The sequence below is a fragment of the Biomphalaria glabrata genome, chromosome 5 (genome assembly GCF_947242115.1).
Source record: "Biomphalaria glabrata chromosome 5, xgBioGlab47.1, whole genome shotgun sequence".
In the NCBI taxonomy this organism is placed as follows: domain Eukaryota; kingdom Metazoa; phylum Mollusca; class Gastropoda; family Planorbidae; genus Biomphalaria; species Biomphalaria glabrata.
In genome coordinates, this window is record NC_074715.1 from 51,382,075 (window position 1) to 51,399,871 (window position 17,797).

Here is a 17,797-nt window from a genome sequence, read left to right on the forward strand (position 1 = left end):
TGTCTGTCTCTCTGTCTGTTTAAAAGTTTGTACACGTTATTTTTTCCCAATGCAAATCTCGGATCAACTTAAAATTTTGCACAATTATATCTTGTGTCTGACAAAGCAATAATCAATTTAAAAAAACAACAAACAATTAGTTAATTTATAATCGGTAATTAATAATTGTTTGAGAGCCGATCTGTTTAACTAACTCCCAAAATCAGTCTCAGACATTTTTGTTGAGTCACATTAAGTCTTTTCGCAATTTTGGCAGATGAATTCCATGTCTCACATGCATATACTGCTGTTGTGATGACGATTGTGTTAAAGAGGTGTTAAAAAGTCCAATGGCTTGGCTTGTCCAAAAAAGGATGCAGCCTTTCGAAAATGCTCCCATTTCATATTCGGCACGCTACATCATGGTAGGGATCCCTCATCGTTTGTTATGATGCTGCCAAGGTATGTGAACTTGTCCAACTCTTCAAGCTTTGACTCTCAGAGTCTGACCGGGCACCCTCTGCCTTATATCCCACTCGAAAATTATTTGTCTTATCCAAGATTAATTTTGGGAGCGTCTCTATTTAGGCATTTATTTGTAGCCCCGAGTAGTGCAACGTCATCCTCGAAGTCCAAGTCAGTCATTCGGGTATGTTCAAGCCATGGAATACCAAAGGCAGTCTGATTAAATTCATTGCTCTACTCATTATGCTAACAGCCTCATTATGCTAACAGCCTCATTATGCTAACAGCCTCATTATGCTAACAGCCTCATTATGCTAACATCCTATGTAAATTAACTTCTTATTATATTAAATTTTTATTTTAAAGTAGATATTTCGTCTTGTCAGTGACTGTCTAAATGTCGCTTAGTTTCTTATTTACACAGGAGATGTTTATAAAACCACATTGTGCAATACAAACTAAATAATCACTATACATAGGTAGGTGACTTTGGGAAATGAGAAAATAATTTATTTTTTTTTTTAATTTTCGTTACAGAAGAACAAACAGAAACATCTATAGAAGAAATATAAACTGCGACAGAAAATGGGGACATTACCTTTAGGTGAGTGGTGATTTGGTCTCCTTCCGCTCTTCTCTCTCTCTCTGTCAAGGTCTGTCGAAACTGTTTCTACCCTCTCTATCTCTCTCTCTGTCAAGGTCTGTCGAAACTGTTTCTACCCTCTCTATCTCTCTCTCCCTCTCTCTTTAAACCCCTCGTACTCAAATCCTCTTCTCTACGTTACTCTTCCAAATTTTATCTACTTGTCCTCTTATATCTTTCTGATCATATCTTCTCCTATCTCTTCCTATCTTTTCCTATCTCTTCCTAACTTTTACCTATCTCCTCCTACCTTCTCCTATCTCTTCCTATCTCATCCTATCTTCTCCTATCTCTTCCTATCTCCTCAAATCTCTTCCTAACTTCATCTATCTCCTCCTATCTCGTACTATCTCTTCCTATCTCTTTCTATCTCCTCCTGTCTCCTCCTATCTCCTCCTATCTCTTCCTATATCTTCCTATCTCTTTCTATCTCCTCCTATCTCCTCCTATCTCTTCCTATCTCTTTCTATCTCTTTCTATCTCCTCCTATCTCCTCCTATCTCTTCCTATCTCTTCCTATCTCTTTCTATCTCCTCCTATCTCCTCCTATCTCCTCCTATCTCCTCCTATCTCTTCCTATCTCTTTCTATCTCTTTCTATCTCCTCCTATCTCTTCCTAACTTCATCTATCTCCTCCTATCTCGTACTACCTCTTCCTATCTCTTTCTATCTCCTCCTATCTCCTCCTATCTCTTTCTATCTCCTCCTATCTCCTCCTATCTCCTCCTTTCTCTTCCTATCTCCATCTATCTCTTCCTCTCCTTCGCTTTCTCTCTATCCGCCTCTCTTTGTTTCTGTTTTTCTCTCGCTCCATATCTCTCTCTTTCCTTATTCCATCGTCACTCTATCTTTCTATTCTCTCTTTTATTATATCTCTCTCCCTTTTTATAACCCCCCTCGTCTCTATTCCCTCACTCTCTCTGTCGTTGTCTATTTCTCTCATTCTCTCGTATCTCACTGACATTGTTTCTCTTTCCAATGCATCTCTTAAGTTTTGCTCTTTGAGGCTCAAATCTCCATTCTTTGAATTCCTTTCTATTTACATTAAATTGTATTCCATCTTGAGTTGCTTCCCTTTCTTGTCATGCTAATGACAACAATTAACTGAACACAAGTAATTTAACAGAACAAAGTCTGACGAGCTCATCTATACATCCAACCTACAGAAATCCGGAACATTCTGTTGTGATCCTAATTGTTTTATCTAAAATAATCAGTAATTTTTTTTTCATGTTTAGAGTAGAAACAAAAGGTTAAGAGAAAAAAAACAACAACATTATTTTTTCTAAATGTGTTTATCGATTGGAATGGCCAGTATATTATTTCATGTCAATTTAAGTTGCATTCTTTTTCAATGGTTCCATGATAATGCATTGTATTCATTTTAGTTTATTTTGCATCTATCATATAACGCAATAATTAAGGCTAATATCAACTCACTCTGTCTGGTAGAAAGTTTGTACACGTGATTTCTCCCACACCCAATCTCAGACCAGCTGAAAGTTTGCACAATTATTTCTTCTGACAGCACACAAATAAAAACAAAAATAAACAACTAGTTATTTAGCTATTGGTAAAAAAAATATTTTCTATGGTATCTCGATCAAGGGAAAGAATTTTTACTTGACTGAAGTGGTGGTATAAACTGAATTAGCACCCTTTATAGGTTGTCGTCTGAGTCTTAGTGAACACAACATGTAAACAAGGATGAGACTATTGAAACAATAGACGACTGTCCCATATGCTAGGACAAATTTGTACAAATGCTTCTTCTTCCCTAGTGCTATTAGTGCATGGAATGGGTTGCCTGAGCTAGCCAGGAAAACCAGTGACTTGGCAGAATTTAAGTCAATGGTTAATATGCATGACTAAATGCATGACGCGTGGGACGTAATCATCTTCTTTTTTTGAAGTAACGTCTGTATTATATAAGATAAGACTGTACATTCTCCGTGGTCATAATCTCTCCACTAGCAGAGTGGTTAACATGTTGGCTTGAGAATCTTGAGAAGGCTTGAGTCATGACTTCGAATTCACGCCTTTCAAAATTTTTGACAAATGCTTTTTCATTGTTCGTCTAAATCTTTTACAAATTTCAATACTGATTCAAACAAATTGATAAGAAATACGTTTAATATAAGCTTTGTTGTTTTTTTAATATATTTTTTTTGTTCTTTGGTCTTGCTATCGAGCTATCGAAGCATTTTCAAAGTTATATTTTAATTTTTGAGCATATTTGGCAGCGAAGACTTAAGAAAACAGCCCTTTAGTTGTAAGACAAGATAAACATTTTTACTAAGCAACTGTCGGATTTAAATAAATATTTCCGAAACTCAAGTCATGGGCCGCATCTAAATTAAAGGAGAGAGAGAGAAAGAGATTGAGAGAGAGAAAAAGAGATTTAGAGAGTGAGATTGAAAGAGAGAGAGAGAGAGAGAAATAGATTGAGAGAGAGAGAGAGAAAAAAAGAGATCTAGAGAGAGAGAGAGAGAGAAATTAAGAGGAAAAAGACAAAAAAAAAGATTGAGAGAGAGAACGAGAGAGATTTGAAGAGATAGAGAGAGAGATTAAGAAAGAACAAAAAAAGAAAGAGATATAGAGAAAGAAAAAAAAGAGAAGTATTGAGATTGAGAGAATTTGAGAGAGAGAGAGAAAAAGACTGGAAGAAAAAGAGAAACTAAAGAGAGAAAGAGAAAGAGAGAAAAAGTAAAACTGAATAATTATAGGAAGCAATGAGGCTAATTGAAACTAACGAGGCCTACATCATTCTTATTATTTAATAACCATCTTGTAATTTAATAGATCTATCTAGAATATATCCGTTGAATATTTATAATGGAAACCATTGAATCATCTGTGCTATCAAGGCCATTCACAAGTTTTTTTTTGTATTAGGACCTTGAAGCAGGAATTGTCAAAGCTGCGGGAGATACGGGATGCGTGCCGTGCCCAGCGTAACTGTCGGACTATAATAAGTCCGTCTCTACTGTCCATACCGGCGTTCACAAGGACATCGCTAATAAATAACGCTAATAAATATGCTTATAAATAGCGGTACAAAATAAAGCCGGTTAAAAATACGCTAAAGTAGGTGTGCAAACGTTTTTGTGTTTGAATATTTGCTTTATTTAGCTTGTTTAAATAACCGCAAAAAATAAGGTCAAAGGTCATATGTCAAACTAGTTGTCTTCCAATAGGAAAAAAAAACGGGTCTGGTTCTCAAAAAAGTTTGTTGGGTAAGATTCCTCCCATAGTTAATAGATGTGTGAGTGTAATATATTTGTGTGTGTGTGTGTGTTTATCTATGCTGTTCTAGAGTAGGCGGTCTGTGTCTGTGTTTCAGTCTGTGTATAACTGTATGAGTGCAAGGCTAAGACAGGTAAGCAGTCAGGTATCGATTTTGAATTCGCCGTCCTGGACTTACATTGAAATTTCATATCGATCGATACGCATGAGAAATCACCTTTCCATTTTAGTACACACACCTATCTTCACCCATTCACACTGCTGAATGACTTTCTCCTACCTGCGCCCCCTTCCCCCCCTCCCCCCACACAGGTGTAGTCCGCGTCAACAGAGACCACCCCCTTCCTTACACCAAATAAAAAACTGTTTTGTTGTTCTTTTAATCTGCGCTACCACCACTCCCCCTCTTCACACCGATATTCTTACTGGTTTTAGATTGATCTGATTGCGGAGTGAATAGACTCTTAAAAGTGCTTCGTTTCCTAAATGACAGGAGTCCTACCCAGAGTGCCCTTCATGTAGCCATAGAGAGGTCAATGTTGCTTATATGTCGATATCTCTAGATAATAATACGGCTTTGCTTGATCAAGCCACACGTGCTTTAAATCACTAGTATAAAACAAAATGAATATGTGGATTAAACATATGCCCAAAATGTAGTTTTTTATTTGGATTAGATTCCTAATAGTTTTTGAAAATGATGTTGTCAGAGGGTCTTCACTTTTCAGGTAAATATATTTTCCCTTTTAGCACTGCTGTAATTCAATGTTGCTAATTATAGAATGAACCATCAAGGCTTCAATTGCTTTCCTTGAAACATGAGTTATTATTATAGCTGAAATGTATGTGCATAATTAAGAAATCAATATTTATTAAATACATCAATACGTATATACAAACCTGAAGGTTGATTATTTTAGAATTAATCTATATGGCTTCAAGTGCCTTCCCTTGCAACGTGAGCTATTATTATGGTTAATATGTATGTGCATACTTAAGAAATAAAGATTTAATAAATACACAGAAATGTATTTACAAATATGTAGAATAAATCCATAGTGACTAATGGATAGTATCTATCATTAAATGATATAGTCTATAAAAAGGCTACACGATCGCTGTAGGCTAGTAAAATTAATGAAGTTGGTGTCTAACGACTTTTGAGCTTAAGTAATATGTACACTTCTGGGGTGTCCTTGGTCACATCAACTCACAAAATCGTTGATTCCAATAGCAAAGCCGGCTCTAGGTAATTGATAGCCCTAGACTGATTTTTCAGCTCAATCCAAGTGCCGATAGAAAGAATGTGCTTCATAGACGATTCGTGATCACGTGACTAGAAAAAACGTTTTGACATTTCACCAAAAGGAAAAAACAATGGTCTTGTAACATCTGTAGTCTAACAAGTAGAGATAAACATTTGTGGATAAACAATGAAACAAAGTAGAGACTTAGAGCCATAGAGGTCTGCTGGGTTTTTGAGATCTGGTCACTATTCTTACAGTCAGGTGCCGGACCCTCATCAATCGGAAGCCCTAGGCAGCTGCCTAGTTTACTAATGCCTAAGCCGACCTTGCTAATGGGACCGAACTTGGCTTAGTTATGGACTCCAGTAGGTAAAGGCCATCTGTTTCTGTGGCCCACGGTTACCAAAGGTTTCACGTGGCGAGCACAACGACCAAATGCCTTTACCTTTCCCCAAAAAATGTCTGGTACCCATTAGAGCTAGTTAGGCGCTCGAAGGATCCCCAAAGTGAAAATCCCAGTCTTCACCAGGGTTCGAACCCTGAACCTACAATTCGGAAGCCAAGCGCTTACCACTCAGCCACAGCGCCTCCACAATCGTGCTGTGTGTATTTAAAAGCTTAATGTTTCTCTTAAATAATGTTATGATGAAAAATTCTATTACTTAATTGTTTTCTGTTATAAAACCTGCTATTGTTTTAAATAAGTTGTTTGCTTTTATTTTAAAAGAGAAATAATAAATTTAGTGCTTATATAAATCGAACGTAATATTAAACTACAATAAATAAGCCTAGTTTCCCATTACACATCACACATCACAATGGAGCTAACCAAGAACATGTAATTACTGTGAAAAAGTTTATTTCTTAAGGCCTTGAATGAAAGATTAGCCCTTTACAAAAACATCAATTAGGTAATGATTTTAGATCAGTTAGACCAGTCTCACACTAAACTTTATCCTGCCATTAATTAGTTCATTGAATACAAATGGATATCAACAATGTAATAGTAGTTTAATGATATGTGTAAATGTTCGTATCCTGGGGTATGTTATGGCTCTTCCGCGGTGTCGAATGTAATCAATACAATGATCATGAGGTAACCTTCAACTAAATCAGTAACACCTGCGAAATGCCAAACAATCAATATAAGTAGTCGACGCTAGTATCAAACAATCATAACTAGTTTAATACTTAAGAAGGGATCCATCCAATGTCTTTCAGTAAAGCCGTATATCTATTATTTATTATTTCTACTGCTCCACACAAAGCGTCTTCTTTGTAGCATCACTTAGAGCGTTCTTGTTTTTTAAAGATCTGTCACGTCACTTGCCGCTAAGTAAAACTTTCTCCTTATTCCCGAAACAAATAACTAAATCCTAATCATGTCATAACAGGTATTATGTACTCAGTCGGCCAAAAATTACAATATTATCAATAGCACTTTCTTTTTGTATTGGCGGAGATTGGGTTCAAATCTTTTGATATTCATGATAAGCAAACTGAAAATACTATAAAGAGGCCTGGAGGGTGCCTGACATGTAAATAAAATTGTTTTCGATCCGTGAATGCAATGACCAAAACACTCGTCTGCAGATCGAAAACAATCTTATTTACATGTCAGGCACCCTCCAACCTGACGGGATCAACAACCAACACACTTTTATTTGAAATGAGATGGACTCGCATTACACGCTTTTTGCCATTCATCTTTGCCAGACATCACCCCCCCCTTTTTTTTTTCCTATTTCCAGCGCTTTTATACCAGCGTAGCTCATTTCTTTTCAGCCTCAATAGACATATGTCAGTTAACTTAAGACTGTTTTGTGTTAATTGTTTGTCTTTTTTTGTTTGTTTCGTAGCTGATGAAGGCCTCGTGGCCAAAACGTGATTTGTTTCACTTTTTTCCCGCAGGTTCATATATATCAGCGGTTCTCAACCTTTTATGCTTGGCGACCCCTTTTTACAATCCCCAACTCTGCCGCGACCCCCCCCCCCCCCCCCGCAAATACACACAGCAATAGAAGAATAGACAAAAACAATCCATTTTTTCGATGGTCTTTGGCGACCCCTGGCAAATCATCAATCGACCCCAGAGGGAGTCGCGACCCACAGGTTGAGAACCCCTGATATATATGCATGTTATTGTATTTTCTATGCAGTCGTTCACTTTCCATCAGTATATCTTTGTTTTTGAGTTTTTAACTAATTTAAACTTGTCTTTTTCCCTGTCTGGGTAGACCATTTCAGGGGCCGCTTCTGAGTTTGTTGTTCAACACAAACTCTCCTTGTAACTTTGTTTCAGTTGTGTTAGTGTGTCGATTAAGTCTAATGTCATTAAATCAGTTTCTAACGATGAATGTCTATTCGGAATAATTTCGACTCGTTTTAATTTCTAAAAACTATGAAATAAGAGCTTTCCCTTTTTATAAGCAAAGATTTCAAACTTCCGGTGTTCTCTACATAATGTCTCTAAGACAAAATAGTTCCCTGTCATAATCGTCGACCGTAGATCTGTAGCTTATACCAGGGCTCGTGTTCTTAGAGATACATTTTTAATGACCAGTTGGTCCAGGTGATATGAAATCTTTTTGTCTTTCTGACGTACGGTAATTAATGTGTTGACGTCACAAAGGGGAAACAATGTTTGTGCATTTTTTTTTTATACGTACCTTTTTTATTTTTCTTTACAGACTTAACGATTTTATATTTTACGTTAAAAATATATATACAATGAATTGTAGAAATATCATATTTTTTTTCTTCTACAAAGCTTCTATCAACTCGCTCTGTCTGTTTGAATATATATATATATAGAGAGAGAAAATCTTGTCTCGTGTTCTAAATGCATTAGCAATCGATCATAACATCAACAAAAAGTTTAATTTAAGCGAGTACGAAAACTAAATAAAATGAAATAAATGGACATATTAAAATATATAATATTACTTTTTATGTTAACTTTTTTCTTTTTTTTAGAGTCAGGGGAGATAAGTAATGTATACGTCTATATCAGTGATGCCAAAAAATACGGCCCGCGACGTGGCCCCATCTGGCCCGCCAAAACGTTGTCAAAAAGTGTAGAAAATCCCCTCTCGTAGAAGAAAAAGTTAGAAAAAAATATCTTTCTCTATGTTAGGGTAAATGGATTTGGTACCAATAATAAGCCACCATAGTTTGTTTTATAAAAGAGTGGCTCTTTTAAATATTAAAACGCATGTGATCACATAGCTTCCTAACATCAGAATTGTGTTTGCACTCATTATAAAACAGTTCAGCACTTTAAGGCTTAAAGGATATAGACAATTGTGTATGCACTCATTATAAAACAGTTCAGCACTTTAAGGGTTAAAGGATATAGACAATTGTGTATGCACTCATTATAAAACAGTTCAGCACTTTAAGGGTTAAAGGATATAGACAATTGTGTATGCACTCATTATAAAACAGTTCAGCACTTTAAGGGTTAAAGGATATAGACAATTGTGTATGCACTCATTATAAAACAGTTCAGCACTTTAAGGGTTAAAGGATATAGACAATTGTGTATGCACTCATTATAAAACAGTTCAGCACTTTAAGGGTTAAAGGATATAGACAATTGTGTATGCACTCATTATAAAACAGTTCAGCACTTTAAGGGTTAAAGGATATAGACAATTGTGTATGCACTCATTATAAAACAGTTCAGCACTTTAAGGGTTAAAGGATATAGACAATTGTGTATGCACTCATTATAAAACAGTTCAGCACTTTAAGGGTTAAAGGATATAGACAATTGTGTATGCACTCATTATAAAACAGTTCAGCACTTTAAGGGTTAAAGGATATAGACAATTGTGTATTCACTCATTATAAAACAGTTCAGCACTTTAAGGGTTAAAGGATATAGACAATTGTGTATGCACTCATTATAAAACAGTTCAGCACTTTAAGGGTTAAAGGATATAGACAATTGTGTATGCACTCATTATAAAACAGTTCAGCACTTTAAGGGTTAAAGGATATAGACAATTGTGTATGCACTCATTATAAAACAGTTCAGCACTTTAAGGGTTAAAGGATATAGACAATTGTGTATGCACTCATTATAAAACAGTTCAGCACTTTAAGGGTTAAAGGATATAGACAATTGTGTATGCACTCATTATAAAACAGTTCAGCACTTTAAGGGTTAAAGGATATAGACAATTGTGTATGCACTCATTATAAAACAGTTCAGCACTTTAAGGGTTAAAGGATATAGACAATTGTGTATGCACTCATTATAAAACAGTTCAGCACTTTAAGGGTTAAAGGATATAGACAATTGTGTATGCACTCATTATAAAACAGTTCAGCACTTTAAGGGTTAAAGGATATAGACAATTGTGTATGCACTCATTATAAAACAGTTCAGCACTTTAAGGGTTAAAGGATATAGACAATTGTGTATGCACTCATTATAAAACAGTTCAGCACTTTAAGGGTTAAAGGATATAGACAACTATGGAAAAACAAACACATAATTGACATTTTCGGTTTGAGATATCCCCTAGAAAGGAAGGTTGATTAGGATAATCACGTTCCATAACCATTTTCCCACGCGAATGCATAAAAAAAGTGTTTGCTAGTACAGATAGAAGAACTGTGTTCTGAAAAGAATAATCCTGTCGACGTTGTCAACCTTTCTCTTGACATTACAAGGCGAGAAAAAGATATGGGTAGATATCTCCCTCCGTCCAAGTGTAACAGATAAACCAGATTTCGAAATGTTTTCTATTGCCGCCGACGAAACTACCAATATATCTGATACACCTCAAAATCTTTGTATTAATTCGCGGTAACAACATCAGTTTTGAAATCAAAGAAGTTAGTAGCTATGAGGAGCATGCATGGGACCACCACTAGCAAAGTCCTGTCAAAGAAGTTTCAACCATTACAGAGGATCTTTCTTTTGCTTGGGAGAAATTAGTGGGAGTGACTACTGAAGGTGCAACTAGTTGACAGTAAGAGTCATTAGAAAGGTTGTAGAGTCAAATTGAACCGGGCTCCTGTAGCTTAATTGAATTACTCATTAACTAAATCTATGTGGCAAGGTGTTCAGTCTGGAGCATGTGAGGATGATCGTGTTCAGATTGAACAAAGTTCTTGGTTTCGAAAATTCATCTGCGCCAAATGTTTCAAGTGCCCAGAGAGAGTTGAAACTGAAACTCATTGACTTACGAAACTAAACATCACTGCATGACAAATTTCAAGTGATTCAGATCCTGTATATCTACTCTGTGTTGCTTGCAGAAACATTTCTCAATCTCTGAAAACAAGCGTTATCGATGATAACAATAAGTATTTATTTGTGAGAACCAACTTTTTCAGTGATGAATCGGGTGACACCCATATTACGTAATCGTCTTACGGACGATTTCTACATTCAGGGCTCCAACTCGGCGTCTTATATATGCAGGCGGATATTTAAAAGTTGGTTTAAGATAAACTTTCCTGAATCAATGTAAGTATTAGATTCAATGGTTTCTAATAAAAATGGTTTATCGTCTATTTTCTTTTTTTTTTTAATTTTGTTTGTTTGTTGACGTGGCCCGCGACACGACTGTCGAAAATTAAAATGGCCCACCGACCGAATAAGGTTGAGCATCACTGGTCTATATCAATACCCCAGTCGCTTGGATTTCTCGTCTGTGTAAAATTATAAACTATAAATATTTAGCTCGACCATTACCGTTATGGATATTCGGATATATACTGTAACTAGAAATGAAGAACCAATCTTGCGAAATGTTATAGAACAGATTTACACGTAGAATGAGCTATGTACAAAATTTCACCTCAATAGGATCAAATAAATGGCTGCCTGGTCGTGCGGTTTGCGCGCTGTACTGTCGTTCGGATTTATCTACGGTCGAGGGCTCAAACCCTGCCCGCTCCCATCCCCCGTCGTCCTGCGGGAGGTTTGGACTAGGAAGTAAACTATCTTCAACTATGAAGGAACATCCGAAACATGTAAAACATTTTACTTTTTTTTTACAAATAATTCATTGTAGCGGCCATCAAAAGCTTCATTAGTTTTAAGTGGTCTTTAATTTGTAAATCTAAAGTATGATTTTTTTAAATAAATAAACTATTTTAACAATTAGACACTACTAATAGTAAACAAAAAAAAAAGCATAACTGAATACATTAATACACAATACTATGCATTATATACCGTTTATATATTTTGATAACGTTTATGTAAAGTGTAAACGCTTCTCTAAATTAGTGACTACCTGCTGCCTGGGTTGATAGTGTGTAGCTCAAAGCTTCTAAATTATGTTGAGAATATTGAAACCTGCCCTTTTGACTCCATGAGAGGAACACCTTGGGGGACTGACTCTTAAGTCTGTACCTGTTTTTAAACAAACCATCTTTGCATCCTTTTTTGTTTCTTCTGAAACGCTTGTATTAATATATATAACTTAATATTCTCAGGGGAAGAGGACAGAACAAGCGCCAAAAAGAGGCGGCAAGTGGCGTACGCAAAAGACTTGCAGCTGCAGATGAGAGAAAATGAAGCAGCGAAACTCAGGTCAGCTCACGCATAGACCTTAATCTTCCTTTTCACATTTCTCAAAGTCATTTTTTTATTTGTTAGTGCAAAGTTCTTTTTTTTTAATCTATTTTTATTAATTGTTGCACTTTTTGATAAATAATCAATTTTTTATTTCTTTTGTTCTAGATACTCATTAGTTTTTCTTTGTTTCACACAATTATTCATTTCTACTTTTGCTTTGGCCTTTTAATTACTTTCTTCTGTTTATGATAATTTCTTTCATTCTTTTCTTAAAAATATTTCTTTATTGCTCGTCTTTTAATAACTAGTTGTTTCTTTATTTTAATCATTTCTTGTTCAATAATATCTCTCTCTCTCTCTTTTTTTTTTGTTACAAAGATTACCCTGTCTGTCTGTCTGTCAGTCTGTCTGTCTGGCACAAAGTTATGACTCGTTATTTCCCCAACACCCATTGATGGATCAAATTGAAACCATATAAAAGTATTTGTTGTACCCAGCAAAACAAGAATATATGTGGGAAGCGTGGTCGAGAGGCTAAGTGCGCTTGAACTTGGCTTGTCTTGGCTACCTAGACTGGGCTCGAGGTTCGACACCCGACTCGGGCTGAGTTGCGTTTACTGAGCACCTAAAGGCAGCACGGAAAACCAACTCCTAGATACCCCCTCCCCCCACTGGTTCACAAATGAGATTGGACCAAAGCGCTCTGAGCATGCTATAAGCATGAAAGTAGCGCTATATAAAAGCTATAATAATAAAATTAACCAGATAGTTCATTAATTATCGGAAATCAATTATATTGTCTGATATCAAAGAAGAGAAATAAATGCTACTTTCTGAGAGATGTGGTTGTATATGTGGAGTTATTTCCACTTCCCTTTCTCAGATCAAGTTTAAATTTTACGTAATTATTCATATTTTTTGACAACGCATGATTCAATAAATATTCATCATTAAGTTAATCCATTGACTTAACTTAATCCTGTGTATTCCCAGGTGAGCAAAGGGCCATAACCACACCTCTCCACCGAACTTGGTTCTGAACATCTTTCTTCATTTGCTCCCATGTCATTCCAGTACCCTCAGCTTCGGTGTGCTAATTTCCAGAGGGCTCTCACTAATACACGTCATAGACTCTTCCACAGAGAAATCTTCCTGAACTAGTTCTAGTTGGTTTGGTGTGTTTCCGGTTTCTGTAGCAATAGTTTAGCGATGTCAGGTTGCTAGCCTTACGATCACCCCTCCTCCTTTACCAGGGCTTGGGACCGGCAAGATACCCCTATAAGGTGTACCCAGGCGGAGTTAAGTTAATCCATTAGTGGTAATTAAAATAATTTTCTTTTATGTAGAATAAAGGAGCTTATTAATGCAGAATTAGTATTCATGGCGATGATTTTGTGATTATTCTCATTCGATAAGCTTTGTTTTTCAAGAGGTATTTTTTCTATTTTGCTAGTTATTCATATACCTTCACCTTTGGTCCAATGTTGGCTATTTATTGTCGGTAATGTCAAATATTAAAACAGCAAAAGGTATCCCTTTCGGACCTTAAGCTCAATGGGGGGCAACTGTTTCTATGGCCGACGGTTAGCGATGGTGTCGTGCTGCTTGCATACCGATCGATTACCTTTGTGTCCTCAACTTATATCCAGTATCTGTTGTTGTGTGTTTTAAACTGTAATCACAGAGTGGCCTTCCCTGTTCTAACGTTGAATGTGTTTACATGCTTGTTACTATCTGTGTTTAGTCAGTATTCTCTTCTCTTATTTTGTTACTGTAACAGAGTCGTATTGGGAACTGTGTTTGTGATTTAAATTTTCCGTTATAATATTACCTGGTGGCAACTTTTTGAAAGTGCTAAAATGGATATTTTTAGTAGAGCCAATTACTTTAAACCTAGAATCAACCATCCACCTTCTTTGAATGTGAAGATTAGATAGGTAAATATATTAGATAGATAGATAGATAGATAGATAGATAGATAGATAGGTAGGTAGGTAGGTAGGTAGGTAGGTAGGTAGGTAGGTAGTAGGTAGGTAGGTAGGTAGGTAGGTAGGTAGGTAGATAGATAGATAGACAGACAGACAGACAGACAGACAGACAGACAGGCAGTGCAGATAGAAAGATAGACAGATAGACAGACAGACAGACAGAGAGTGTAGATAGATAGGCAGACAGACAGACAGAGAGTGTAGATAGATAGGCAGGCAGACAGACAGACAGATAGATAGAGAGAGAGGGGGGATACAAAAGAGACATTATCACATAATGCTTGAGATACTAGAAGATACTACTGCAGTCTTCATGGCCCGATGTTATAAATACTGGACTTGTTTCAACTATGACCTACATTTAAATATGTCTAGAAAGATTTGACACTTCAGTTCAGGAAATGTCGAACCGGTAAACAGTCCATTGGTTAAGTTTAAACCGAATAGGGCTTAGATACCAGAGTCGAGAGCAGGAGACACTGACAGACCAAACAACGTCTTTGGTCTATGTTCTATGGTTTCTTGTCAGGCGATACTGAATGCAGGTGCAGACCGATTTCTCTTGGACAGTCAATATAATAATATTAATAATAAATAATAATAATGGGAAGGCTGAAGCTGCTGTAAAGATAATGAAGAATTTAATACTGAAAACTAAACGTAATGGTGATAATCCATATGCACATCTACTGTACTGGGATATACCTATTTTGACTGACAAAACGGTAGACTTTAATCGCCCTGCTCATCAATAAAAAAAGAAAATGCCGCTACCATTATTGACATCGCCGTACCACTATCTCATAACTTAAGAAAAACTGAGCTGGAGAAACAACGAAAATATGGGAACCTTGGCTTGGAGATTAAGCGTTTATGGAAATTTTCTAAAACAACAATATACCCCATTGTTATATCAACCGAGGGGATAATAACAACTTACCTCATCATTGGTCTCCTTCAGTCGTAGAACGACTCTGGTTCATCTCAGAGCACACTTCCTCATGTAGCTGTGGAGCCCTATTTTGGAGAGACACTCCCTAACTGACCTCACAGATACATTTAAGGCCCTTGGCATTCCTAGGAACATTCTCGTTGCCTGTCAGAGGGTGGTACTTCTGCAGACCTGCCACATCACCAGAGAATTCCTCGGTGGAAACTGTTAAAGGGACTACGATGAACTTTGTTTCTCTTTAGCGAAACTCGACCCTGGCAGCGCCAGAGAATGAATACTGGTTCTTTCTAACATAATAATAATAATAATAATAGTAATGATGCTAATCTTTATTTTTCATAAGGAAATGTTTCTTACAATTTATGAATGACACCAAACAAAACATTATAGCTATAGAAAACTAAAATGTATATTTTACACCATTGTGTACTGTGGGAGTTTAGAACACTTCTCCAGACGTCAGCTGGCGTAGTGGGTGCGAATGTTTTTTTTTTTTTTCATTAAGAAAAAGGTGATGACCTAATTATGCGTTTTGAGAAACACGAACTTTAAATTATTTCAATATTGTATAAAGTTGAATCCTAAACTAGGTACAACTAAGTGCAAGGTCGATTGAGCATGGCTTGTCTTGGCTACCTAGAAGGGGGCTCGAGGTTCGACAAACGACTCGGGCAGAGTTGTGTTTACTGAGCGCCTATAGGCAGCACGGAAAACCAACTCCTAGATACCCCCTCACTCCCCCCCCCCCCTCACTGGTCCACACAAATGAGATTGGACCAAAGCGCTCTGAGCATGCTATAAGCATGCAAGTAGCGCTATATAAAAGCTATAATAATAATAATAATTTTTGTAACTAAATTTGTTTTTTGCTTATTAGCTCATTGCAGTCTCATTAGCATGTCTATGTAGGGAATACTTTGCATCGATTCAATCTTTTCATTACATTTTCATTTATACGGATAGATACGCAATCTTTGATTTAAATTTAACCTTTTCAATTTTTTAAAATATCCTTTTAAAAATGTATGTCATATTAATGTTTACTTAGGGGTCAGTAATTTACAGAAGTTGCATACGTAATTACATGTTGTTAATGTCTTTACAGCCATTCTGACATCAGTAGTAATTAATAATTACTGATATCATAGGCATTATGAGCAGTTGATTACAAGTTTTTGTATGAATGAAAATAAATAAAATGGATAATGTCTTTAGATCGATATAAATGTACATTGAAAATTGTTATTACCAATCTGATTTGTTAGAAATATGAGATGCATATAAACAGGCCGAATTTACGAAAGCAAAACTCTCTTAAACTACCTAGGGCTTCAAGTTTACAGGGGCCTTTAAATTTAAAATATGTGTTATATGTTATATTAAACACAATATATATATATATATATATATATATATATATATATATATACATTTCAATATAATATAATAATTCTACTTACTAAAATCCGGCACTGTTAGAAACAATTTTTTTTTCTTATTATGTGCTTTTCTTGTTACGAATTTCTCATATTACATTAAATTTTATCTGGTTGGCAAATCTGAATGCTATTTTGTTGAGTGCACCAAAACATCTAACACTACCTTAGAGTTTACCTGGCATATCTAGTTATTTATTGTTTTTGAACACACTAAAACATATGCCAGATTTCAATGCTTTTACAATCCTCAGAGAGAGATATCAAGATATGAATGTGAATGCTTCAGGATGGTTGGACCCTGAAAAAAGACCAGACAGACTCAGGCCTTTGGGAGGACCAGGTTTTATGACGGACCGAACTGACCGCGACTCCAGGGTCAAGCCTTACCATACCCTCTTCCTTTACGGCAAGTGAGTATACGTTTATCAATCTACGTATGTAAAGCCTACAGATATTCAGATCGCAATGATTGTTCTAGAACAGTGATGCCCAACCTCATTTGACCTGCGGGCCAATTTTAATTTCCGACACTCGTGTCGCGGGCCACATGAACGAAAAAGTACAAAAGGCTGTGAATCTAGTACTTAATTAATGGGATATTTGAAGTTAACCTTGTTTTAAGCTTCAGAGAAAGGCTTCATTTCTCTACTTAAAATGTGAGCAATATTGTATCTAGCTTCACCACTGACTCATTTTCTTGTCTCTTTTTGGTGAATATTCCCATCTATCTTCCAATCTCTAGGCGTAGTTGAACGAATCAAGAATACCGTCATATTTTTATTTTAATAATCTGTTTATATATTGTTTGTTTTTAAAACAGCCACATCACATTTTCTTTTCAAATCAAATATGTTGGTTTATTATCATTGATAAAAATTCGTTCACTTCTCCTGGTAGAATCCACATTCAGGGTCCCATTTTATAAATGCACAAATATTAAAGGTCATGGTACCAATCCGTCAGAGAAAGATTGAAGCCCTAACGAAGGTAAATATACATTTTTCAACTTTTTTTCTTTTTGTATGGTGATTTTCTACAATTTGTGTCGACATATCGGCGGGCCGGATGGAACCACCTCACGGGCCAGATGTGGCCCGCGGGCCGTATTTTGGGCATCACTGTTCTAGAACTTAGCTTTCTCTTTACTAGATCATATTGTGGTTATCATGGTCGACACATTTTTCTGATGTTGTTTTATTAAATCTGAAAGTGGATCACAGATAAAAAGGAAGATAGATAATTACATTCGATTTTAGCCTTCCAACATAATGACCCTATTTTTTTTATTGAAGCC

At 36.1% G+C, this 17,797-nt stretch overlaps 1 protein-coding gene across 4 annotated transcripts in view; it reads left to right on the top strand.

Moving 5' to 3' along the window:
* Window positions 1-17,797, top strand: part of LOC106050430 (centrosome and spindle pole associated protein 1-like) — a 100,725-nt gene that overhangs the window by 13,800 nt on the left and 69,128 nt on the right. The window contains exons 2-4 of one of the 4 annotated variants that reach the window (XM_056031055.1): window positions 982-1,048; window positions 12,043-12,139; window positions 16,755-16,913. In XM_056031055.1, coding sequence (XP_055887030.1) covers window positions 1,030-1,048; window positions 12,043-12,139; window positions 16,755-16,913 — 275 coding nt within the window. In that variant the 5' untranslated portion in view covers window positions 982-1,029. Of the gene's footprint in view, window positions 1-981; window positions 1,049-4,838; window positions 5,062-12,042; window positions 12,140-13,925; window positions 14,062-16,754; window positions 16,914-17,797 lie in introns of those variants that run through there. The other 3 variants (XM_056031057.1, XM_056031054.1, XM_056031056.1) reach the window with 3 other exon arrangements.